The sequence below is a fragment of the Papilio polytes genome, unplaced genomic scaffold (assembly GCF_000836215.1).
Source record: "Papilio polytes unplaced genomic scaffold, Ppol_1.0 DF824146.1, whole genome shotgun sequence".
Classification (NCBI taxonomy): domain Eukaryota; kingdom Metazoa; phylum Arthropoda; class Insecta; order Lepidoptera; family Papilionidae; genus Papilio; species Papilio polytes.
The window spans coordinates 250,245-277,086 of record NW_013525058.1 but is presented as its reverse complement, the minus strand read 5'-3'; the positions used below and the strand labels follow the sequence as shown (position 1 = coordinate 277,086).

At 34.7% G+C, this 26,842-nt stretch overlaps 1 protein-coding gene across 1 annotated transcript in view; it reads left to right on the top strand.

The window, feature by feature from the left end:
* Positions 1 to 26,842, top strand: part of LOC106111709 (focal adhesion kinase 1-like) — a 46,392-nt gene that overhangs the window by 13,720 nt on the left and 5,830 nt on the right. Inside the window, exons 2-20 of the mRNA XM_013293852.1 lie at positions 2,753 to 3,277; positions 11,982 to 12,094; positions 14,906 to 15,090; positions 15,820 to 15,975; positions 16,748 to 16,827; positions 16,896 to 17,052; positions 18,060 to 18,204; positions 18,859 to 18,980; positions 20,096 to 20,179; positions 20,738 to 20,819; positions 21,479 to 21,514; positions 22,195 to 22,320; positions 22,543 to 22,623; positions 23,393 to 23,554; positions 24,382 to 24,514; positions 25,002 to 25,134; positions 25,398 to 25,539; positions 26,095 to 26,299; positions 26,761 to 26,840. Coding sequence (XP_013149306.1) covers positions 2,841 to 3,277; positions 11,982 to 12,094; positions 14,906 to 15,090; positions 15,820 to 15,975; positions 16,748 to 16,827; positions 16,896 to 17,052; positions 18,060 to 18,204; positions 18,859 to 18,980; positions 20,096 to 20,179; positions 20,738 to 20,819; positions 21,479 to 21,514; positions 22,195 to 22,320; positions 22,543 to 22,623; positions 23,393 to 23,554; positions 24,382 to 24,514; positions 25,002 to 25,134; positions 25,398 to 25,539; positions 26,095 to 26,299; positions 26,761 to 26,840 — 2,659 coding nt within the window. The 5' untranslated portion in view covers positions 2,753 to 2,840. The remainder of the gene's footprint in view (positions 1 to 2,752; positions 3,278 to 11,981; positions 12,095 to 14,905; positions 15,091 to 15,819; positions 15,976 to 16,747; positions 16,828 to 16,895; positions 17,053 to 18,059; positions 18,205 to 18,858; positions 18,981 to 20,095; positions 20,180 to 20,737; positions 20,820 to 21,478; positions 21,515 to 22,194; positions 22,321 to 22,542; positions 22,624 to 23,392; positions 23,555 to 24,381; positions 24,515 to 25,001; positions 25,135 to 25,397; positions 25,540 to 26,094; positions 26,300 to 26,760; positions 26,841 to 26,842) is intronic.

Genomic DNA, 26,842 nt, shown 5'->3' with positions numbered 1-26,842 from the left:
TAAAAAACTGGTCAGAATGTAATAAAAATCCGCCTTAATAATATCAAAGTTAATCAACATTTCTTCGATTGCTATCAATTTAAGCAAATGCTTGCGAAATTGAATAGTTTATAGTGTGACGTCAGTCCAGCCTGCGCCTAGACTAATGTCATCTAGCCGGCCGTGGCCTTATTGCCGCGGTCAGTCACTCGCCAACATGTTTTGTATATCTACATACCAAATATACATAGCTTCGTCACCAATTTTGCTGTTATAACTAGGATTATCTGGCGGCAAAACAAAAACGCGTCGCGTCTGTGTGTTTACAAGGTCGGATCTGTTAAGGGTGATCTCCGGGTGATGATGCTTGCGGGAATGTCATAAGTTACTTTTTCACGTTCAATAAAAATTATAATAAAGGGGGCGTTTACTGACTTGGACTATGGTTAGTACGAGCAAGTTCAGTAGACAAGTCAGTTTGACCTCTACGTTGAAATCGTGGTGTTTCTATTGATTTTACATCGGTTTGTAGAACACCGGCTGAGTCAGTACGCAGGACAATGAGCACGTCCCTAACGTTTCCTGTGATTCACCGCTACCGTCTCAGCGTATAAGTTTCGTATAGCTTTTGTCGAGTAGTATAGTCCGACTAACTTATTTGACGCGTTGGAACTATTAGTATAGTTCTGTATAGACACACACACACTTGTGGCTTTTTCAATATAGACCAGAGGTGTGCCATCGAACTTTATTTTTACTTTTCTCCTTACACGTAAAATTATTTATCTACTAGCTTGCGCCCGCGACTTCGTCTGCGTAAAATAAAAAAAAGAAACAAAATTAAGTAGCTTATGTGTTCTTCCAGACTGTCCTCTTCATATATGCCGAATTTCATCGAGATCCGTAGAGCAGTTTAGGCTACAAACGCTAACAAACATACATCCATATAAACTTTTGGATTTATAATATAATATGATAGTTTAATTGCAAATTGTTTTGCATAAATTTGATATGTCACATGAAAAGCAGTATTTAATAGTAATAATGTTAGTTACGGGAGTGATATAGTGTTCGAGTAATCGCTAGCTAGCTTGCTATCCGTACTAGATCTCATTTGCATATCAACGGCAGGATTGTCCTGCGTAATGTATGCGACTTCCTGACGGCCGTTTATGTATGCTGCGTCGCGACGATACGTCCTACCATTAAGGGTACTCTTATGTAATATTTGATAGTTGCCTTGATGACGTCATTGTAGATGAATGAAAGGTTTATGGTTGAGGAATCAATATGCTACTGGAAATGGTAGATCGTCTTCTGTTTAGTTTAGTTAGTTGCTGTAGAAATTCTGTATCTTCTATATTTTAATTAGACATTTTATAAGTCTTATTACATATACATAGGAAGAGGAAGACCGAAGGAAGTATGGATGGGTTGTGTGAAAGAGGATATGCTTAAGAAAGGAGTGGATTCAGATATGACGGCTGATAGAGATGTATGGAAGAGCAGCACATACTGTGCCGACCCTCCATAAGGGATAAGGGCAAGTTGATGATGATAAGTCTAATTACATACTTGACCGCACATTTCAAATCTATTATAGTTAAACTAAACGAAGTATAAATTTCTTAACGATCATTATAGACTACATAGAGATAATACTTCGTTATAGATGTCATGGTTTTATAGAAATAATATATCATAGTTGAATCGAACTCGGGACACAAAGCGGACGAAGCCGTGGGCGTTAACATGTATGCATCACTGATCCAAAGAGAATGACACGATGCATAGTTTTATGGCGATACTAGATATGGTGTAATAAATTTTAAATTTAAATTCTCTTTCAACGATTATACGAAATGTAGGCGAAATTCGTAACTGGTTTTACATCTAGTTTCAGCTATGGTAATTTAAAATTGCTCTTATTGTTTAGATTATCCCATGTTTGACTTTCCTCCCACAGATGTGTTCAACTTACGTATATTTATGAACAATTTCTAAGTTCCACTGAAACTTTTTTCCTTAGATAATGAAAAGGATAGCCGTGTTTTCATACATTTGTTGTTAACACAACATTCACTGTAAATGATGTTTTCAAAATATCGATAAATAATCGAATACATTTTAATTCGCAAACCTTTTTTTGAATTTGTAATGTAATCCAATATGTTCAATGAACGGTAAAATGTTAAAAGTTACGACAGTGTTTTAATACTTTTTTTAATTTTTTTTTTGTTACAATTTAAAAACAAACCGAGAGCAGACATAAGCTATAAAATTATCAAATATATATGTTACAAATTCTCTTTGGAGTCCCAATAATATTGTTCCAAAGTTACATTTATACGCCTTGTGTGGATTTATATAGGCGTACAAACATAAATACATTTATTTTTATTTATATGAATGGATAGATACATTTTAATTTTTACAAATTTTATGATTGGTATTATCTTCTTATCACGCATCTCGAAAAGGAAAAAGTGTGGACATATTTTTCGTTACCCGGTATTACATTAGATATTCTTACTATCAATTGATTCATCAGCATTATCGAGTTATCGAGAATGTGTCGTAGGTGTTACGCATTGTGATTACTTTGTAGGGGGGATATTGATATGCACTTTCCGTTCATCCTTTGTGTAGTAAATGAAACGCTATCGGATGTCGCAGACGTCTCGTTCTAGAAATGTTTTAATCCGTTTGTTTGTCAGTAGAAATGTGTTGAATAGAATACGAATTGTACCTAACTGGTCATTCTGTTTTATAGTTTAATCAGTGATATGTGAACGTCGATAAAGTCGCATTGTTTCAAAGTGTGTGAAGTGTAATAATAAAAAGTGAATCTTTCGACGAAAATGGTAATGGAGTCCGCGCAACATAACGGGCGATTTTGGCCCCTATCGCCTCGTTTGTGGCGTCGGAGCAATGAATATTCCAAGGTGGTGTTCGAACCTAGAAGGCCGCCGACATCGCCGATAGAATATAGAAAGAACAAATTAGATCTGACCCCAGATTTATTGAGATCCAGAAGTTTTATAAAAGATAGACTGGATCATTTAAATCTCGAGGAGGTGGATGACGAAGTTATTCATATTGATGAGAAGACTCGATGGAGTGTGGACTCGAAGAAACCGCCGATCAAGGAAACGAAGAAAATCGAAGAGGTGGTGAAGTTGAGAGCAAAGAAGCAGAGACAGCCGCGACCAAATAGCCTGCAGCTGCTGCTCTGTCCCTCCAGCTCAGGACATTATAGCAGCAACACCTGGAGGTACACCAGGGTCCGCTCCAAAAGGTTGGTGTATTTGTTTGACTTGGTCATATTTTTCTACTTATTCTTTTAGATATTTTATTTAGATTGATATATTGGTAAGATAATGGATGTTTAGCATCATAGCTTTCTTCTTATGGATCCCTAGGTATGAGCAATACAATCTACAACAAAATGTTCTGCGGTAATCTTGACCAATTCTTCGGTAATCTTGTTGTCTGCTTATCTTTTTAAAAATCAACAATTTTGTCTGAAATATATATTCAGAAACACGTGCCATCATGTTATTCCGTTCATGTTGTCTATCAATTTAATTGTAGCGTCTGTTTAAAGTTTGTTGTGAAAGGGAAAGTGGTAGTGTAATTAAGATAGCTTATCAATTATGGTCCATCAGAGTGGCCGGTGGTAGTAATTAAGTCGGCTACACTTTCCCCAGCTGTCGTGTTGCTCAAGGCGCGGATGGCGCGTGGGCAGCGTGTGGGCGCAAGGGCCACCCTGTCACATAACTCGCGTTGGACCATCGACCCAATATTTCGTAACATATTCTAGAAATATGACACTTGTTATATTAATATAATTTTCAAGGTTATGTTAAAAAAAACTTAAAAGTTGTAAGAATTAAGTTATTAAGAATTAAGTTTTTAAAAGTTTCATTCAAATGGAAAAAAGTCAAAATAAAATAAAATTGCTTATTCCATAGAAGTTAAAAAAAAATTTTTACCGTTTACTTTCACTGTTTTTAACAAATCAAAAATAAAATGTTTTTAAAAGTCAATTTTTGATCAGATTGCTTTTGGTTTTGCCCTCATTAAGTAAACATTAATTAAAGCAGATAAAAATCATTTAATATGACAAGCAAACTTTGAAATTTACATTCGTACAATTTGCGGTAACGGGTTTTTAGACATTTTCACCTTTCACCGTTTTCAATGTAACATTTTTTTTAATTACGAGTTGGTCAATGCAATGTAATTTTGATTTCGCTTATATGTTGCACCAATCGATTAAAATTTCGCAGCATTGCAAGTGTTAACATCATTAAAATGGTCATTGTACCAAATTCTTTTAACCTTTTCACTGCTTACACCCATCTGATGCCAATCGTTGTGTTATAGTTTCGAACCACTTCAAAGTATACGAGTACTTGACAAAATAAACATATTCGCGTGGGCAACAGCTATTTAGTATTAAATTAATATTCTGGGTTAATATAAAGCGTAGTGACATGTTTCGGTAACCCCTGAAGATAACCACGTGTCATGTCTGAAGTGACTACAATTCTTGCACACAAAATTTAACTTTATTACAAGTAGCTAAAGTATATCATTGCATTAAGTTTAAGAAGATATACGAGGAAAATGTGTGCCAAATTATTTTGTCTCTTGACCGGACTTTACACAATTTAATTAACGCACAAATTGATTACGATTATTATCTACTATGGAGAATTTTATTGTAAAATCCAATAAACGTATTATGAAATGTTAATAATATTTTAATTATTATAGACTAGCTTTTGTTCGCGACTTCGTCTCCGTGACATTAAAAATGTAGCCTATATTACTCGCTTATGCTGTAACTTTTTAATGGTGAAAAAAAAAATTAAAACGGCTCAGTAATTTTTGAGTTACTTCAATAAATACAAAGATAAAAAATGCATATCTTTTCCCTTTATAATAACACTCTAGACGGATTATTCCCAACCCGTCTCACTGCTCCGTCCCCACATGAAAATAAAAAGGTTCATCTGTGCTCTCCTTAGCCCACTATCACCAATCAGGTGAATGATGGAACTGTTATTGAATAAAATATGTTCCAACCGTCCCCTCGTCGCAAAAAGTAGGACGGAAAAAACTTTTTATTCTCTTTTGTTCTACCGTTGGGACAGAGGGGGGTGACGGTTGGGAATAATCCATATAGTATAGGTTAAGAACTACCACTGTAGCACAGAGTAATGTTATTGCATCGACATTATTGATACGTAATTGAGTTACGGCGAGTTAATTACTCTGTGGTAGGTACTGGGTTGGCTAATTGTTTCATTACTGGCGCAGTATACTGCCAGCGACTATTTAGTGCCTTCATTCTTAATTGATGATTGCTTAATTGAATGTGTTCGATTCTTAACTCGTTAATTTTATTTATAGTGAAAAATTAGGGTCCTTGTAATCGATTTTTAATCGATTTAAGTGTTTCATTTCGTATCGATGTTAAATTGTATTGTATTTGTCTGAAAAAGTAGTTAAAGATTTGTGTTTCGTCTTATGAAACAGTTACACGGCAGCCATCTGATTTTTCTAATTTCTAACATTGAGTTTTATTTTTCTAACTCGTTTAACTAAAAATAAATAAATAATTAAAAATACTAATTAATAATGAATCCACTGTCATCTTCTGACTTTATAGTCCTTTGCAGCGACCAATATCAGTCACTTCAGTCTCCGTGGCTTTAGTCATTTCATATATTAAAGATATCTATCGTCATAATATCACGACTTGTTAATTTGCCTGTATATAAAAACACATTACGACGTATGCCGCGTCATATAACTGCCTGTCCAAACATAACGACAACACTGGCGAGCCCCAAATGCACAATTAATTCGCGAACGGCTTCGCTGTATTGGTTGTGCTGATTCATAATTGAACATTCCTCGACAGGCGCCTCCTACCTACGTCGCCTAATAAGCTGTCAAACGTTGACATCACTTCGCATCGTCACTCATCTCACCGTTTTGTTTTTAAACCAATCGATGTTCTAATTTTGAACTTACAACAGGCTGTAACATCACTGTTGTTTTTTTCTGTAGAAATACTGGCTGTATTTACCTACGTTTTAAAATTAAAACAAAATGAAGTCAAAAAACGACCTGGTTTTTAAGTAAATTGTGCATGTGTTTTGTTAGTAGAATCCCACAATTATTTGTTAAATGAATTTAATACAATCCATGTATCCATGACGTAAATTTATTGAAACATCGGTTGTCTTAAGCGCGTCAAAATCAATGATGGACCACAGCGCCATGTTGAATATTCAACGCGGGCGTTTATTGTTATTATCTGCATTGGACGCTCGCTGCAGACACCAGACGAGATTTATTCAATATTTTTAATGCCGTTAATTTCGGCCAGTATCGACAGATTTTAATTTATGTATTCGATTATTGTCGATTAAGATGCATCGGTTGAATTAAAAGTAATGTGCTTGGTGTAAGATTGGCGTTGCATTCAAAATAAATTTTGTATTTTAATAGTTCCAGAGTAGTTTTTTAATTTGTGTCTACAAGAAAAATTAACTAGTGACCTAATTAAAATTTGACAATAGTGATATTAGTAATGAAGATTGCAAAATAATTTAAGTAAATAAAAACGTAGGAGCTATCGATTTATTCCCAATAACTAGTTAAGTAGATACCTACTATATTATCCTATTTCGGTTGTATGATGTCAGCTTGACAATTGTTATGCAATAGGATATTCTCACGTGTTCCTACAATCCGATAATCAAAGAATTCGTCAATACACGACCTCGCTGAATATATTATGCAGAGATAAACGTTAACTTCGCCCACGTGTTAGAACTGGCGTTAAATGGTTCTCACGTTGGCATACTCTAATGTGTATGTTAGAAGTATTGACTTGAGTTTCCACAACAAATATTAAAAAAAAAAACATGTAAATCTCTTTTGAAATAGTCTCTTGGAGAAAAATAAAAAAGAAATTAAATGTTGTTTTTCATAGTTTATGTGTCTGAGAATTATAGATTAGAAATCTATGTCTAAACTGATGTTAGGAAGAGGAAAGTTTTGTATTTTTGTATATATTGAAATTTTAATACTACTGGCCCGATTTCAAAAATTGTTACACCATTAATATTTTTTTATATCACGCGAACGAAGTCGCGAGCAACAGCTATGTGTTATAAATTAACTTAACAAAGGACAATGGAATATGTTTTGCGAAAAATCGACATACGATTTATGAACTATTACCAAATTGTAAATGAATCAGATCGATCAGTATCTTAACGCAATACCTGACCTATTTACTTCATATTTATTTATTCAACGCTATTACACGTATCTACTGCAAGTATAGTACGTTGTACTGTACTTGCAACACGAGGGAATAATCGCGTATACAATAACGCTAGGTCATCGACACGCCGACTCTATATAATAGTTATGTGTACATTATGTATTTATTATAATACCGCTGTACTCATGTCGACATAAATACGTGCTAAAATGACCTTTGTGGGAAAACTGTTGTGAAATACACTTAGATCGTGTTATGTTTGTTATCTAGAAACATTTGTGTGTATCGTATTGTTTTAACATAAAATTATCCTTACTCAATATACAATCTATTACAATTAGTTATTGCATATTGTCCTTTCTATTACTTTATTAGTCTTTGTTATTGCAACTTAGGGTGCGTCCACATCTGTAAGGAGAACCTCACTTTTTAACAGTGGTAGAGCCCGCTTTAACATCTTCGCATGAATTGGTCCGCTCGCCCGGTATAATACCAGGACCACACAGAAAACAGGCATGAAATGGAAGCAATCCCGAATTTCGTCTGATGAGTGTGATGCCGTAGGCCTAATTTTAGTCCCTTTCCCTTCCCGCCATTTTCTTATAAGGGAAGGATGGGAAGGAAAATGAATGGGTGGATTGGAAGGTGGATGAGACGTATAGGAAAGGAAAATATCCTCTCTATGTGCGTCTCTTTCTCCGTTGTTTAATGGTAGGCCACGCATCTGCAATTGCGGATGTATATGGGCAGCAATCTCTTCGCTTTTTCGGCGAATTCAGGTGGCTGCTCGCTGGCTTGCCACCTTATGATATAAAAAAAAACACTGTTATGCTTAACCCTTACCTTGTTACCCTTTTAAAAGCAGTTGTGTTTATGACGGTGAATTTCCAACATCGTTCTTCGTAGAGACTTGGTTCAACACCAAAACTGTGAATTTTATTAGTCGGAAGAGCATATAAAATTTTAATTGTCCGGAAGTAGTGTACGGTAAATTATCAATAGTTCGATCTCTGACTCGTGTGTAAAACGTATCTATCACTCTCATTTTCATTGGAAAAATAAAGACAGCTATATGTTTTAAACAGGTGTTGCGACAGTGTAATTTGATAGTAAACGGCAACGAATTTATCAACTATAATCCTATTTCTTTCTCTTTCATTTCTTTGTTAACTCATTTTTGTTGGGTTTCTGAAGTTTCCATTCATTTCGTCATTACCAATTAATTCATTAGCGTTAGGTTGAACTACGTTTCAACGGAGTAAAACTCAAGTAACGTAGTTCGGAAACGCATTAGATGAAGTTATCGAATAACAAACTCTAACGAATGGTGTAACGTAACTGGGAAACCGGCCATTAGAATGACAATCATAAATCTAATTAATATTTTAATTTCAACAAATGACAATAGTGCTTACTGAATACAACATTCCGCCACACGCAAGCCTAATCAGCGACGATAATGCAAGCTTTCGCCTGTATTGTCCAAGGAATAGGGGTCATTATCCGCAAGTAATAAACATACTACTTATGATTCAAGGAACATCCAGGTTTATTCGTGTCCAAGACCTAGTTAGGTTATGACAATAGTCCCGCGTGCCTAGACTTGCGGTATTGGCGTATGTCCAGAATATCGTAAAATCTTTATTGAAACGCTGACAGAAATAGAAGTATTACTAACTGTAGAATAGAACGAAAATGCTGTGTATTGACCTTTTGATGGGTATGATTCGTTTTAAATAAAAACGTGCGAGTCAATGACCTCTGCCAAAAATCTCTATAAAAATATCGTTTAAATAAAAAAAACCGTTTTGCTAATTATTGCTATTCCTTTAATTTTAATAGCTATGACTTCAGTATATACAACGGGTCTATACACATTCTCATTTTAAACTCTATGGCAATCTTTTTATTGTTAGATACATGCTAGAATATTTTATTTTTGTCTTTGGTTCTTTTTCACTTTGATAGTTACGACTAGGGTACAAACTAATAAGCATTATTGTATGAAAATAAATGTAAGATATGTAGGCGAGCGTTCAACAACCCTTTGTTTGTGCGTCCAAAATACATTTAGCTGCGCTTTAATGGTCGGGGGTGGCGACGCACGGTGCATTTGCGTGCGCCGAATGTCCAATCGATGCGTGCAGGGTTGCAGGGGGTTGAATAGCCCTGCGGCGGTCAACGTCCAGCTCCGTCTGTGAATAATTAAAGACATACAAGAGGCCGCAAATGAACGCTTATTCGCAAAATGCATTGACTGAAAATACTAATTAATTTGATTTGTATTTATAGGGTAGGTATTAGGTTTATGTATTGTTAAGAACAAAATTAGTACCGTGATGTAGAATTGGCGCAACTCTAGATTATCGGCATAAACGTCACGTCCCTAGCTGACAGCTGTCAATGTTACAAGAAGGATGGAGATTGGCGCGCAACCTGAGTCCTGACGAGAAGTGTTGCTCTGAGTTTAAAGCGACAGTATCAATTAAATAAGTTGTCTAAAAGTATGTATATGTGTACCTTTATCATAAAATGTTTAGGGTGAAAACATATTTCCATATTTATTAAAAAAATTAGAGATGAAACTTTCTTACTGTGCAATCAATAGGATATGCAAAATGATATATGCGTGAACTATTTTAAAGATGATTTTTTGCAAAGTATCTACCATAGGAAGCAGTGTATAGCGTTCTTATTCTCAAGATGCTATACGACGAGGCGATGGACGCGCAAACCTAATTTTCCAGTGTCTTGCCGTGATAAAACAACATTACATCCACTGTGTCGGCTGTCGGCTGCCAGTCGAGTTATAGGGTTGTCACTCACAAGTTATTTTATTTAGTTAAATATTTTAATACTAAATACTCTTATTGTAAGCTTGTATGTTTTTATTATGATTTCGTTATGACACTAGATGTTTTTTTAAAAGGAATGTTAACGTGTTTTCTGGCATGTGTTTTGACTGTAGAAACTCATGATTATAGTAAACAGTAGCAAACGTGTAAAAACATGTAAAAGGATAGGATAATAAAACATAGATTATCGATAGCAGTCCAGTCATCTACTGTAATATGACTAAGGGAAATAAGCTTTATTGATGAATGTATTTAAATAAACATATAACTATAGTATAAAAAATTAACTCTAAACAAAAATAAAAAATAATCGATTTAATCCATAGAGTATATTATAAATCATCATTTGCGATCCTGACACTGCTTTCTCGGGTCTTCTTTATATTAGTGATTTGTTCGCTTTTACATGCTAGTATTTGAAAAAACTGGCCGTAAGTGGTAAGTGTGCATTGCATTTTTAACATGTATCTATCCTATTTCCTTTTGACTGTGGAAATATAAAACCATTTTTTAATTGGTAGTTGACTTCTCAATGATTTTATCTAATATTTTTTCTCCCCTTATTTTCAACAAAATTTCGTTTATCACTAAAATTTTGACTATTTTATTGCACAATATTATTTATCTGATTGTCTTTTGCACTATTTGTTAATGTTCAATATTTAATTTTATTTTAATTAATGATAATCAGGTGGTAACCCTATCCCTACCTGATCCAAAACAAACCGTCGCGTCGGGGTTGTGTTACGGAAGTCCTCTAGTTGCTTCAACATCTCCGCGGAACGGAACAAGTTTAATGAAAATTCTTACCTACTCTTACTTTACAATGGCTAATGTCTTGTTTATTGTAGAAAGTGGTATAAAAATATATATACCAAAGAGTATGTAGCTTTTTTAACTTGGTTTTTGGAATAAAACTGATGTTACATGTTTCTCATAGAAAATATTTGGAAATAGTCGTTGCCAGACTTCGTTCGTTTAAAAAAAAGTACCCTATGTGTTCTTCCAGACTTCCATCCTTATAAACTCAATTACCCATTTATGATATTAGATAGATGTAAAAGTAAAATTTGCAGTGATTGTGTTATATCCATTGAATGTTTTATATATCCGCGGCGAGGTTGGCGCGTACTCGAGTGGCATTGTGTCGCAAACAGTGCGGACCACTTGACAAACTTGTAATATAATTGGAAAGTCGACTCCGTTCACAATAAAATGATTTTTATATAGAAAAGTAGTATGTACTTGTGACTGCCCGCCGTAGGAGAAATGGCGGGTAGATGAGTAAATTTTCTGTTAAAAGTTGAAATAAGAGATATGACAATTTTTAATTCTAATATTTTTACATTGGAATTCAATAAAATAAATATCTTATAGTAATTCAAGGATTGCTATAAATGTTAAAGTAACATTTCCACAGTTTCTGGTTTCAATTAGGATCAGTCTCGATTCCGTAACCTTCGACTGGGAAGTAAACGGGAAACAAATAGGAAATTGCTCGACAGTATCGAATACGACTTTTACATTTATTTGCCTTGTTAAGGTTTCATTTGTTTGATCAGAGATCACTTTAGGAATTCACGATTTAATTGTTATCGGGTAATAGGTTTTGTTGTTTTTTTACTGTATTATTGGGATTAAAAAGGCAAATGAGATGTGACGGTTTTTAAAATACGTAACACCTTTGACATGTGTTTGTCATTTTTTGTAAGATAATAGTTAGTTGGTAACCAAATACAATCGACCAACCTACCAATCCTCAGAACAAACGGGAGAATTCTCTTAGTAATTTGGACAACTTAATTTAGTGGTTAAAATGTTTATTGTTGTTACAGCCATGAGCCGGAGGGCGGCGGCCGATGCGGCGAGGGTCCGCTAGCGCGCGCCATGCAACCAGCGCCGCCTGGTGGCTCGCCCAAGCGACAGCCCGCCACTGCGCCCGCGCATGGTATGTAATCTATTTTAATTGCAACTTTAAGCTTTAGTTGTTGTAACGGTCTGTGCCGAGGCTCTTGAGGGAGCCCTCCAGCTTAGTATAAACGAAGTTTAGGCTAAGCTCCATCTGCGCTCGGCCGCCTCAAGCCCGGTGAAAATGTAAATGTCTCTTCAAGGCAAACAGTAGCAATTCAGTCACAAAAATACTTTAGTTGTAGTTTCTGAATATGCATTTATAATGTAAGGTAAAATTTGGCACTCCAACATTATTTACACTTAAAGAGTGCTTAAAGTTACAGTTTTTTTATATTTACGAAGTATACTACTTATAAGGCCAGTGACTGATTTTATTCGTGTAAAATAATTTAATTGTAATGCTATCTGTATATATAGTACCTTTAATTCGCACAAGAGATATTCGAGTGGCTGAATTTAAAACAATCATTGAAAACGATTGTTGATATTTTAATTGGCGAGGGATTCGAGGGGTTTCGTTTTTGTTCCCAACCACTCGACGTCACCGGATCAAATTGTTGCTTCGCTTTGACTGAATACTTTGTTAATTGTGTTGAAATAAACGTGGGTTTACACTGCCTTAATATATTTCACAATTTTTGGTTCAATTTCAATCAATTAAAATGAATGGTAAAGTTTTTATTTATTTAATGATAATGCTTTAGAATTTTCTTCAAGAAATTGTGAAATAAAATTTAATATTTATTCTTTTGACCGAGTTTTGAACAATCTTCTATTCATCTTACGGATCCCTAGGGATGTTCCGTCCCCGTTTCCGGTCAATGGTCGGTAATGAAGCGAGCACGGAGACAACCCTAACGAGTACACTTCATGTCAGCTTTCGTATATTTATAATACAGCTATAATGGTAGAGATATACAAAAAAAATATTTTTCATTTTGTTCAATTCACGATGAAATTAAAAAGAACGAAGTTAATTAATTATTTCACACTTAATCAAATGCTATAACAGCTGTTAAAATAAACCTGTTATTCCCAGCTATGATTTATGTATACATAATAGTTATGTATTGAACGTAGATGATTAGTTCCATGTTACATTTGAAGCAACAAACCAATTAATTACCCGTTCATTGATCCGGTAAATAACATTGGCCATTCACCTGTTACATTTGTAAATGTATAATAGACAAATATGTATGATCAACTAGCTTTTGCCCGCGACTCCTTCTGCGTAGAATTAGAAAAACCATAATGTAGCCTGTGTGTTCTTCCAGATAATGCTTTACATATAGATTTATATGGCATAGACCAAATGTCCGTCCAGTTTTTTAGGTGGTACACTCTAACAAACATCCATCCATCTTAACTTTAGCATTTATAATTTTAGTAATCAATAAAGACTACTAAGATATGAATACTACTTTGTTCGAACAAATACAAAATAGCACCAACAGTAATTTTCTAAACAGAGTAATTACCTATTTTACACATCGGATTATAATCAGACAATTTACAATTTGGTGGGACAGGTCCTTATTATGATTTATAATAAGCAAATTGTTGAGTTCATCTGGCGGAAAGGTTATTATGTTTTATATTGGGTTTTCCTTTTGTACGTCTACAAGCGATCCTTCCGAGAATTGATTTCGTTTTAACTTGTATGGAGTTTTTGTTGTCTATTCAACTTTTCATGAGCTAGACAACGAAAAATAAAATTCAAATTTGTTTTTGGAATATTAATAGTGAATACAACAATATTTGTTAAAGTAGGTACATTTATCTCCTCTTTATTTTCTTTGTATGGTATCTTTACATATGTACATTTCTTGCGGCAGTAGAAACCAACGGTTAGGTTTCACAATGCTTAGTAACCTCGCTTTTATTTTTGTACCACAAAACGTCGTGTTTTCCTTTATTTGTGTAATGTCCCGCATGTCAAATTTATTCACTAGACAACTGAAGGCAACCAACGAAGGTTTAAGTCAATGTATGATGTAAACTGTTTTGTTATAATAACAGATAACAGCGTTTTATTAGTAGGCACACATTTTATACAATCAGAATATGTTAGTCTAGATGTTGCTCGCGACTTCGTCCACGTGGAATTAAAAAACTAGTAAAAAATATAACTTATGTTACACACTGATAATGTAGTTATTTAGTGGTAGTTTTTTTGAAATCGGTCCATTAGTATTTGAATTATTTCAATACATACGAAAATATAATTCTTTCTTATAATATTAGTATAGACAACACGCATAAAATATAGACCAGTTGTAGATACGAGTAACCACTTTTTTCGCGACCTCTAACTTGTAAACGCAAATGAAAGCGTTTAGCTTTTAACCTCAGCACTATGTATAGTTCCATTCAAACTTAATGTCGGCTCGGAGTATCGCATGAAATGATGCAGAGGATAGAATATTAGGTATCAGCGGAACTTAATGGTGGGCGCGTGGCAGCAACTTTTGTCTGGCTTCCTTTAGAAGTAATTGTCCCTTGCAGCACTCCCTTAGGCATATGTATACGCTCCTAACTAACTGCACGCCGCTAAAATGTTTGAATCTTGTAATACAATTGTGCATATATAGAGATAAATATGTCAGGGTTGTCGACATTGAGTTTTATAGTATTGCCATATATGAACACGTTTAACGGAATTGCCGATATATGGAAGTTACTAGGTGTCGATAAATGTTTTGATTAGTATAAAATGTGTAACTGAGCTAATGTGATTTAATATTGACATTTATTTTACATTTCATTATGAAATTATATCTGCTTAATTTTTACATACTTAATTTTGTAAAAAGGAAAACTACATATTTTCTTGTATCATTTCCAGGCGCGGCGGGTGATCAGTCAACCCTAAAGGTGCATCTACCCAATGGAGGGTTCAACGTGGTCCGCGCGTCTCCTGAAGAAGATGTGCGGTCGGTGCTGCGGCTGTTGGCGGCGAGGCTTGCTGCTGGTGACCGACTATACGCGTCGTGCTACGCGCTAAGAGCTAGGCGGCTTACCACTGGGAAGGTATACTATCACAAACTTTAAAAAACTACAGTACAAGGCTTAGTAGGAAGTCGTTTATCAAAAAGCATTATTTTCAGCTTAAAAATTATAAAAGATATTTTGGAAAATTTACAATTGAAAATGTTAAAATTCAAATTCAAAAATGACGACGAAGGCCTTTGGCATTGGATAACAATTTCCGTTACCATGGCAATTGCTTCCTTGATGTTGTCAGCTTGTAGTTTTAGTCTTTTCCGCGTTATGGTTTTTTCTAAATTGTTTAATTATTTAGAAGGTAAGGAGTAAAAGGTTAGCATGGTATGGGCATGTTATGAGGAGGGATGAATCGCATGTTACAAGGAGAACGTTAGATATGATTGTGGAAGGGTACATCGGTAGAGGTAGACCTAGAAAGAGATGGATGGATTGTGTAAAAGGTGACATGATCAAAAAGGGAGTGATGACTGAGATGACGTATGATAGAGTTATGTGGAGGACAAAAACCTGTTGCGCCGACCCTACGGGAGTAGGATAAGGAGATGATGATGATGATGTTTAATCCCTAAGTCTATAAGCGAAAATGTATAGCCTAAAACGTGTCGTGCGTAAAAAAAAGAATTATTCATAAATATGCTGTGATTGCTAGCATCCTAAATAACTAAGTAGTGTGTGTTTACGCTTTATTATATAAGAATAGATAAAGAATAAGTATCGTTTATTGTGTTAACTGTATTTTTACCGTATTTTCAGATCCGATGGATCCATCAAGACACAGCGGTGTCGGAGTTGACGTCGCGCTGGCCGGCCAGCGAGTGGCGGCTGGAGCTGCGCGTGCGCTACCTGCCCGCCAACCTGAGAGACCTCTGCGACGCAGACCGCGTCACATTCCATTACTACTATGATCAAGTACGCTTCATACTTAGAGCTGGATTTTAAATTGGTTACTAAACTATCACACAACTGTTGTGCGATTGTCCATAGCCAATTCAACTGTTTAGTTGCACAACTAAAAATCAAGTGTGCACCTCCATATAAGCTCAGTAAATCAAAGCAAGACTGAACTTGTGCGGTAGTTTAATCAAATGTGTGCACGCTTTTATTATTGCATATTTGACTTTTAAGACACAGGATCAGTCAAGTGCCAGTCTCTGTTAACAACAATTAATTTTACATTGATGTGCTAGCTTTGGCCCGCGATACCATTCGCGTGGAATTAAACAAAAACAAAGTAAGTAGCTTATGTGTTCTTCCAGACTATTCTCTATATCTATGCCAAATTTCATTGAGATCTATTCAGCAGTTTAAGCTACAAACTCGTAACAAACATCCATCCATTTAAACTTTCGCATTTATAATATTAGTAACTAGCTGTTCCAGTGCGGCTTCATTCTTATGAAATGTCAAAATTCAAATGCACAATTGTCAATTGCTTCCTTGATGTTGGCAGCAACTTCCCACATTAGGATTTTCATCCCTAATATTTACCCCCTAAGTTTAATGGCGTGAAAATATATAGCCTAAAGCGTGACGTAAAAGTAGAGCTTTTTATTATAAAAGGACTTTTCAAAAACATGCTGTGATTGCTGACATCTTTGGCAACAAACAAGTGTGTGTACGCTTTATTATAATAGTATAGATATAAGTTAGAGGTGCTTATCCAATTGTTTTAAATTCCCAGGTGCGACATGACTACCTCAACGCCAACCATCCTATGGTAGATCAGGATTTGGCGATACAAATATGTTGTTTAGAAATAAAGTAAGTTTAACTTTCTCTAGTCTTGTATTTTATATCGTTGGTATTTTCATATTAATGTTTGTTTGTAGATATTTCTGCAAAGATATGCAGATATCGTTGGACAAGAAGTCTAATATAGAGTACTTAGAGAAGGAGTTCGGTCTGCACAAGTTCCTGCCCAAATCCGTGCTTGACGCTATCAAACCCAAAGTCCTCAAGAAGGCTATACAACAGCAGTTCAAAAAGGTATGAAATGTCTGTTATTACATTTTCATATAGTACTAGCTGTTCCCTTGCAATTTCATCAGCATAAAATTATTTAATTGTTTACATGTGTCAAACTCTCAATGACATGACATGACAAAACTTGGCAATCTTGCTTCCTTGATGTTGGCAGCAACTTATGGTCTCTCCCACATTAGGGTTTTTATCCAAAATATTTACCCCCGAAGTTTAATAGCGTGAAAATATATAGCCTAAAGCGTAATGTAAGTGTACGGCTTTTTATTAAAAAAAGAATTATTCAAAAATATGCTGCAATTGCTGACCTTTTAGGCAACAAAGAATGTGTGTTTATACTTTATTGTAATAGTATAGATAGTAATTTATTAAATTCAATGACACTAATTCCAAGATGGCAACCACAAAATGGCGAACGCAATTTTGCAGAACATCCCCAACACGGGTTTTAAAGTGAAATGCTGTGACTATTAAATAAATACATACAAAATAAGAAAAACTATTTATCAATCAGAAATGGCCACTGCAGCAAAATGGCGGATCATATACTTTTGTCAATTACTCCCAACAAGTTTATCAAAACAGAATGAGAAAGCTTGATTACTTGAGTATCTTGATAAATATTGACTTATAAAATACTAATTGTTGCTCGCGACTTTGTCCATGTGAAATATACCCTATGTTACTTAGCAATACTGTACCTTAAAGGTGAAAGCATTTTTGAGATTGGCTCAGTAGTTTTTTAGTTATTATAATAGATATTAAAATGTATGTCTTTCCTCTTTATAATATTAGTAGAGATTTTACATGTAATAAAATACTAGTTTATGAATGTAATAATAACAAAAAATTACTGCTGATAATGAGAAACCTCGTCCGTCTGATAAGCCACATATGTTCCCGATAATCTCCATAACGGCTGGATTGATTTGGACAAAACTTTAACTGAGACATAGCTGATATATAGGGGAATGTTATAGGCTGCTTTTTTAATTGTTATTTCTTTATTCCAGGTGGCTAATTTAAGTGATGTGGAATGCATGTTACGGTACGTGGAGACGATGCACACGCATTACGGCTACGACAGGGAGACCTTCACCGCGGCGCTCGGCGGCGGCTGGGCCATACCTGTGGAGCTGGCTATAGGACCTGATATAGGTAAGTTAATAGGAGACCAGTTAATGTTGACCTCTTGTATATGTCAGCTAGACGATTAGTGAACTTTTTTAATTGTTTAACTTTTATTTGCGTCAATGATGTTTAATATACATTACCTGTTGCTCGCGACTTCGTCTGCGTGAAATTAAATAATAACAATATAGTATGTTACTTATTGATAACGTAGCTTTTTACTAGTGAAATAATTTTTGAAATCGGTCCAGAATTTTTTTAGTTATTCAAATACATACAAAAGAACAAATCTTTCCTCTTTATAATAACAGTATAGGTTAGTTATCACGAGAATGGTGGGTGGATTTAATTAGTCGACTGATATATCAACTACTAGCTTTCTCTCGCGACTCCGTACGCGCGGAATAAAAATAAAGTAGCTTATGTGTTCTACCAGACTATTCTCTACATCTATGCCAAATTTCATCGAGATCCGTTCAGCAGTTTAGGCTACAAACTAACAAACATCCATCTAAACTTTCGCATTTGTAATATTAGTACGATTGTCCATGCGTGTGTTTTAAGACAAATGACACAATACTTAAAGTATTATACTATTAATACTCGTTTTTCAATATTTTTTTTAATATATCATTTTACATATGTCTATGTTTTATTAAATGCCAGTTATTTATTTTTCAGATATATCGTACGTGTCCCACAAGGCGGGCGAGCCGCCCACCTACACTAAGATAGCCTCCTTCAGCGACATCGTGGCGCTGCACACGCTCAAGTCCAACTGCACGCAGCAATCACAGACACAGGTCAGTTTTACACAGCGACAGTAACGAATTATTTCATAGTCACTGCTTTCAATAAAGGTTTTTTTTTATTTATTTATCAACTTCTACAGACTCTTGATCCGTACTCTTTTTTGCACAGTTTGTTCTCCTTCTCTTTTTTATTTTTTTTTGTTGCATAATCCGTATATCACTAGTAAGTTCCTTTTTTTTTAAATACAATTATACTACTGCTTTTACTAATACTAGCGCGACAGTTGTCAGTGGCGACGGATGTATCTTTGAACCGAGTCTATGTAATTTTTTTTCAGACCATTAAAGGTTTAGACGCAGTTTAATATCTGTTTTAAGAAAAGACATTTGAATCATGTATAGATAAGGCAGTAAACAAATTTATTTTACCGGTACTTTATCTGAAAGGTATCTCAATTGTCAAGTTTACTACCACTTGTGTTCAAAATAAAATTCAATTATTTTTAATGACACCTATTGGCAATTAAATTTATTGAACATAGTTAATTACATTGACAAGCGCTTTTGAGGCTGTCAATAGTAGAATTAGTAAGATCATGTCAAAAATATCTCTATTTTAACTATGACTTCTCTATATATTTTTTGAAACTCTATAATTTTAACTCTTTGACTGCCGAATAATTGAAATAATTTTACTTTTTATTGGTCAAGATTGCATTTCGTAAATTTATGCATAATAATGTTAAGATTTGTGACAAATTCGGGACAAGATTTAGATTCACGGTATAAGTGTTTTGTATTTGATATTTGAAACACTGTCTAAGGTATTTTTGGAATAAAAAAGTTTCCATATGTTACCTATTATTTTTAATAAACAAAAGATGACATGCTTAGAATTTAACATTAACATTTTCTAATGTTTTCTCATCCAATTGGTGTCTTTTCCATCCCTTTATTAAAAAACATTAGGATTTAGTTTCAGTTTATTAGCCTTACAAATAAACGCAGAATAAATTTAAACTTAGGAATAAACTGAGTATAAGCAAATTTGTGCTAATATTTGCTTAAACTCAGTTTATTCCTAAGTTTAAATTTATTCTGCGTTTATTTGTAAGACTGTATATGTTTTAAAATAAAGTATCTTTAACAGTGTGTTATTTTATCAGAGTGGTTCGTGCGGTAAGGGCGCGTTGCAGCTACGTGTGAAAGGCGCCACGGAGACTCTCACCATCATGTGCAGCAGTGTAGAGGTGACAACATTTTACAACAATAAACCTGTCATGTCACTGGGATCTATCCCGGACTGTCATATGACATTTTAGTTATTTCTCTTAATGTCACCTTATCAATCTATACAAATACTAGCTTTCTTCGGCGACTCGGCCCTCGTGGAATTAAAAAAGTAGCGTATGTGTTATTCCAAACTATCCTCTACATCTACGCCAAATTTCATCGAAATCTGTTCAGTGGTTTAAGCTACAAACTCTAACAAACATCCATCCATCTAAACTTTCGCATTAATAATATTAGTTAGATTATAAAAAAGAAAGATTTGTATTTTCGAATTTTTGTACATAATGAAATAACTCAAAAACTACTGGACCGATATCATCAATTCTTACACCTAAAAATCTACGTTATTACTAAGTAATATAGGTTTTTATTACTTTTTTATAATTTCCGGTAGACGAAGTCGCGAACAACAGCTAGTTTATATTGGTATCTTACTAATGAACCTGAATGGAATTTTCTACAAAAGTGTTTGTCTGTCTTGAATGTGTGTTTAAATTATTTTGGTTGTATTACAGGCTGCAGAAAGTCTGGCGGACTTAGTGGACGGCTATTGCAGGCTGGTCACAGACACGCAAACTTCTCTATGGAATAGAACAAGTAAGGAAAAATACCTTTATCTTACTTCACTATGTATACTATTATAATAAAGCGTAAACACACACTTCTTTGTTGCCTAAATGTCAGCAATTACACCATAGTTTCGAATAACTCCTTTTTTAATAAAAAAAAGCCCTAGACTTACGTCACGCTTTCGACTATATGTTTTCACGCCGTTAAACTTAGCGGTAAATATTTTGGATAAAAAGCCTAATGTGGGAAAGAGACCATAAGTTGCTGCCAACAGCAAGGAAGCAAAATTGCATTGCTTTGTCATCATGTCATGTCAGTCATTTTAACATTTAACAAACACAATTGAATTTGACAAATGTAATCAATAAAATAATTTTCATTATTTCATGCGATAGAAGTCGCATGGGAACAGCTAGTAATATTATAAATGCGAAAGTTTAGATGGATATTTGTTAAAGTTTATAGCGTAAACTAGTACACGGATCTCGATGAAATTTTTCATAGACGTAGAGGATAGTCTGGAAGAACACATAGGCTACTTATTTTTTTATTCCACACGAACGGAGTCGAGGGCAAAAGCTAGTTTTAATGTAAATTTTTAACCTAATCATAATAGTATTGAAGAGTTTATCTTTATTAGAAAAAGTGGAATTGACTATTTTTAATCTGTTGGCATATTTTCCTAGCAACCGTTTGGAAACAGCTTAATTGTCAATGTAAAAGTAAGTCGTAGATAAATTAGAGGAAATAAAACAATAGAAATATTATAATTTATTACTAGAAATAGTCACGCATTTATTTAGTTATTTCCTGTATTATTCTAAGCTTATCAATGTATTTTTTTATTTTGTATTTCTATGTAGAATCAAACCAACCGGCATGTAATATTTAACTCTGTAGATTTACATCGTTTATCTATATTTATATTATAAAGAGGAAACATTAGTATTTTTGTATGTATTGAAATAACTCAAAAAATTCTTGACCAATTTTAAAAATTCTTTCACAATTAAAAACCTATGTTATCAGTAAACATAGGCTATATTTTTTAATTTCACGCAATCGAAGTCGCGAGCAACAGCTAGTGTATAATAACACATCATTGACGCAAATTAAAAAACCAGTAATAAAAGTTAAATAATTTAAAATTTCACTAATCCTCTAGCTGACTTATAAAAGAGGTCATTGTTAACTGGTCTCCTATTAACTTACCTATCAGGACATCATATCTAGATTTATGTTTTTTATAGAAATAGAAATAATTTTATTGAAAAAACAAGAGATTAACAATTACAATAACAGTTCTACCAACTAAAAGATAATTACAAATTGTGGTTATTATACGAATAATCTGGTGTTTATCATACAAATGTTGTAAATCAATATACATATACAATTTTAGCAACAGAAATGAGCAGTAGTTCATCAGAAGGTAAAACAAGTTCGTGGGAAGCGAACACCGCGACCATACTGTCTGAGGACTACGCGGAGATTGTGGACGACGATGCTGATTACTCTACGCCTGCAGGTGAACCTTATTTACATACACATAAGATTCAAATTTGAATGTCAAAGTATAAACGATTTCAAATGTTATAAATGCTCGGAACATCAAGCACTGGAGTAGTTACTTTGAGCCGATAAGATATTTGACAATGTTTATACATAAACTATGACGTAACTATCATACACATAGATATTTTTTTTATAAGCTCGGTGTTTTTTTTAATATAAATTAAATATGTTTCAGTTCGAGACTATGAGTTGGTTCGTAATCAAATAGAACTGACCGGTATTATCGGAGAGGGACAGTTCGGAGATGTGCATAAAGGTAACTTTCACCAGAGAAATAAGTACTCAACTTAGTTACTAGCAACAAACACTTCACATTCATTAAGATGGAAATAATACCGCTATATTACGCCTACTTCGATACATTTTTACTTATTACTAACGCATAAATAGCATAGTCTTACTTCTTACTAATATTATAAATGCGAATGTTTGGATGGATGGATGGATGGATGTTTGTTAGAAGATATCTTTTTAACAGCTGAACGGATCTCTATGAAATTTGATGTAAATGTAGATCAGGGGTTCCCAAACTTTTTATACTCCAGAGCACATTTTAAATACCGATCATGTGGCGGGTATCGCCTATTTTTATTTGACCAATTCTTTCCATAACTTCTTTTTTCTCGTTTTCCCATTTATTTCCTTAAATTCTTTATTTATTAATAACTAATAAACAATTATGTTAAAAAACAATTAAATTGTTTTTCAAATTGAATATACCCAGAGAAATGTATTTAAAAAACGTAAACCATTCATACATATTATACAATATAGCACACATACGAAGGCATTTAATAAACCTTGCTAGGCAATCTTAAAAAAAAAACAACTAACAACAAATAAGAATAATTCACATTTTTAATTAATGTTTAAGAAAAAAAGATTAGTGGCGAGCACATGCGAGACTCCGATATAGATGATAGTCTGGCATAACACATAGGTTTTGTTTTTCTTAACTTCCACGTGTACGGAGTCGCGGGCTCAAGCTAGTCTTAACAAAGAAGCAATTAAAGGCGTGGTTGCAGGTACGTGCCGCGTGACGTCAGCCAACCACCCGTCGCTGCGGCGGCAGCTGGCGCTGCAGCGGCAGCAGGGCCGCGGCGCCGACCACGTGCTGCACGTCGCCGTCAAGACCTGCAAGATGGACGCCGACCTCGACACCGCGGAGAAGTTTCTGGAAGAGGCCTGTGAGTTCCGATCATTTTATTCTTCATTTCTATTTTAAGGATAGCAAATGTTATTTTTACTATTGATTGTGTTCACATGTGTTCGTAATGTTCTAATTGTTCCTTTCATTACGTCTTACTAAGCAACATTCAAATTTTATTTCTCTCTTTCTTCTAAGTTTGTATTCCATGTAATAGTGGAATCAGCTTGTTACTGTCGAAATTTACTTTTTAACTATTTTTATTTTGTAATAATATATGGCTTGGTGATCCGCTCCGAAAATATAATCTATACTATTATAATAAAGCGTAAACACACACTTCTTTGTAGCCTAAGATGTCAGCAATTACAGCATATTTTTTAATAATTCTTTTTTTTTTCATAAAAAGCCCTACACTTACGTCACGCTTTAGGCTATATATTTTCACGCCACTCAGTTTTAGCGGTAAATATTTTGAATAAAATCCCTAATATGGGAAAGGGACCATAAGTTCCTGCCAACATCAAGGAAGCGAGTTTGCCATGGTTTGTCATTTTGACATTTGCAATTGTAATTTGTCACATGTAAACAATATAATAAATTTTCTATAATTTTATGCGGATGAAGTCGCAAGGGAACAGTTAGTGAAATATAAATTTAGAAATTCGTATCTATATTAGTCTTACATTTTAGTCTATATTTGTATTCTATGCACATGCGTTTTTCAATGGCAACATTTATATACTCTATGACACATTAATTCGGTTAACTTCCCCAACGATATTATAACAAGAATCAAAATTAAAATCTAAGCCTTTGTAAAGTGTTTTATTTAAATCTCTTATTCTTTAATGAACTTGTTTCCAGATATAATGCAGCAGTTCTCTCACCCGCACATCATCGGTCTGGTGGGCGTGTGCAGCTCCCCGCCCATCTGGATAGTGATGGAGCTGGCCACGCTCGGCGAGATGAGGGCATATCTGCAGCAAAATGCACACAGGTTTCTACAAGTAGTACAAAACACAACTAAATACCGTTACATGAGTGAGACAAAAGATATGACGTGGAAAGGAAGGAAAGAGACAGACTATATACTATAGACAGAAATGTAAAAACTAAAAACTGCCAAATATCGCTTATTCCACAAAAATGTGGTAGATGTCATTTAAAATCCTAGTCATTTTGAAAGAACACTTGCTATTAATCCCATTTTTATCTGAAGTTAAGCCAAGCTTTCGAGAATGACAAATTTTAATTTGAATATAAATAGCGAAGATTGAAAACTAATTAAATTAATTAGTAACATGGCCAATTAACAGATGTTTTATAGAAACTTTTTGCTATTTCGTTTTAATGCCTTTTGTCATTATTTCCTTGTTAAAATATTTTTCACATTTATGAAATGTGTATTTACTCTATGACACCATAGATTAAGTAGTCTTGTAGAATGGTTATTAGTACTTTTTAATTAAAAACCTGTTTAATAGATTAGAGACGTGTACGCTGGTGCTGTACATCTACCAGCTGTCGACGGCGCTCAGTTACTTGGAGAGCAAGAAGTTCGTACATCGCGATATCGCTGCTAGAAATGTCCTTGTTTCCACTGCCACGTGCGTTAAGGTATGTATTTGTGCTTAAATTGAATATGGAAAAGATTTTTATGGTTTAAAGAAATAAATGTAGATGTCACAGGAGTAATTTACTATAGAAATCAGAAGATTGTTGTTTTACACGTGAATATAAAATTCAAAGTAAGTTTTTATGTGTTTGTGTTCTCGACATGACAAATCATATTACCCATACGCTTAAATTGGCACGTGACACAAAACAGTCTTCCTACTTGTGACGTGCCAAGTCAAATCTATAGTTTAACTGTTTTCCAGTTGGCAGATTTCGGTCTGTCTAAGCGAGTGGACGACAAGTCATACTACAAAGCGTCGCGTGGCAAATTGCCCATCAAGTGGATGGCACCAGAATCTATTAACTTCAGGCGGTTCACCTCCGCATCTGATGTATGGATGTTTGGTAAGTTATACTTACGAAATCTGACTTAAAAAGAAACATAGTGGCCACTTTTTTGTTTATTTTTATGTACAGGATTGCCAACAAAACATCTTCATCTATATATCTATACTTTTTATACAAATATAATAAAGCGTAAACACACACTTCTTTGTTGCCTAAGATGTCAGCAATTACAGCATATTTTTGAATAACTCTTTCTTTTATAAAAAAAAAGCTCTACACTTACGACATGTTTTAGGCTATTTTCACGCTATTTTAGTTAGGGTAAATGAATTGGAAAATAAACCTTCGTGTGGGAAAGGGACCATAAACTACAAGCTGCCAACTGTATAACGGTAATTGTTATAAAATTTCAAAGGCATTTGAATTTTGACATTTGACATATGTAAGCAGTAAAATAAAGTTTTTTTTATAATTCCATGCGGATATCTATACAGTTGTAGTTAGAAATCTAATCATAAACATATTTCATTTATAGGCAAACACATTGTGCAAACTACCTTATATCTAAAAAGTTATGAGTAAATGCAGCAATAGCCCTATAATTTTGTACAGGAGTGTGCATGTGGGAGATCTTGATGCTGGGCGTGAAGCCGTTCAGCGGCGTGAAGAACAACGACGTGATCGGCAAGCTGGAGAACGGCGAGCGGCTGGCGCTGCCGGCGCGCTGCCCGCCGCGCCTCTACTCGCTCATGTCGCGCTGCTGGGCCTACGAGCCCTCGCAGCGCCCCGCCGCGCACGCGCTCAAGGAGACGCTCTTGTATGTGCACCGCGCACTGCTCGCCTGGCCTACTACTATACAGACATTGACAAACATATAGAGCGGGCACAAGTGACACTTCACTATCTATTAATAGATCCTTGAAACCACAAATCAATATAATGGGTGTCATATTCTATAAATATTTCTAGCTTTAACTCGCGACTCTGTCCGCGTGGAGTTAAAAAACAAAACAAAAATAAGTAGCCTATGCCATCTTTCGTACTATTTTCTACATCTTTGCCAAATTTCATCGAGATCCGTTCAGCCGTTTAGGCCACATCTGTAACAAACATCTATCCATCCATCCATCTAAACTTTTGACATGACATGAGGATATCAGATGGTACTAAACTTGATAACATAGTACTTTTATAGAAGTCACCAGTGAAAAAATCTTGTTAATTATGACTAGTCTATATATTCCTTAATGTGACCGTTCTCATACATTGTTTGTGCAGTGAGATTCTACAAGAGGAGCGCAGCACGGCGTGGGACACGATGCGGCGCGAGAACCGGCGCGTGGCCGCCGCCTCCTGGGGC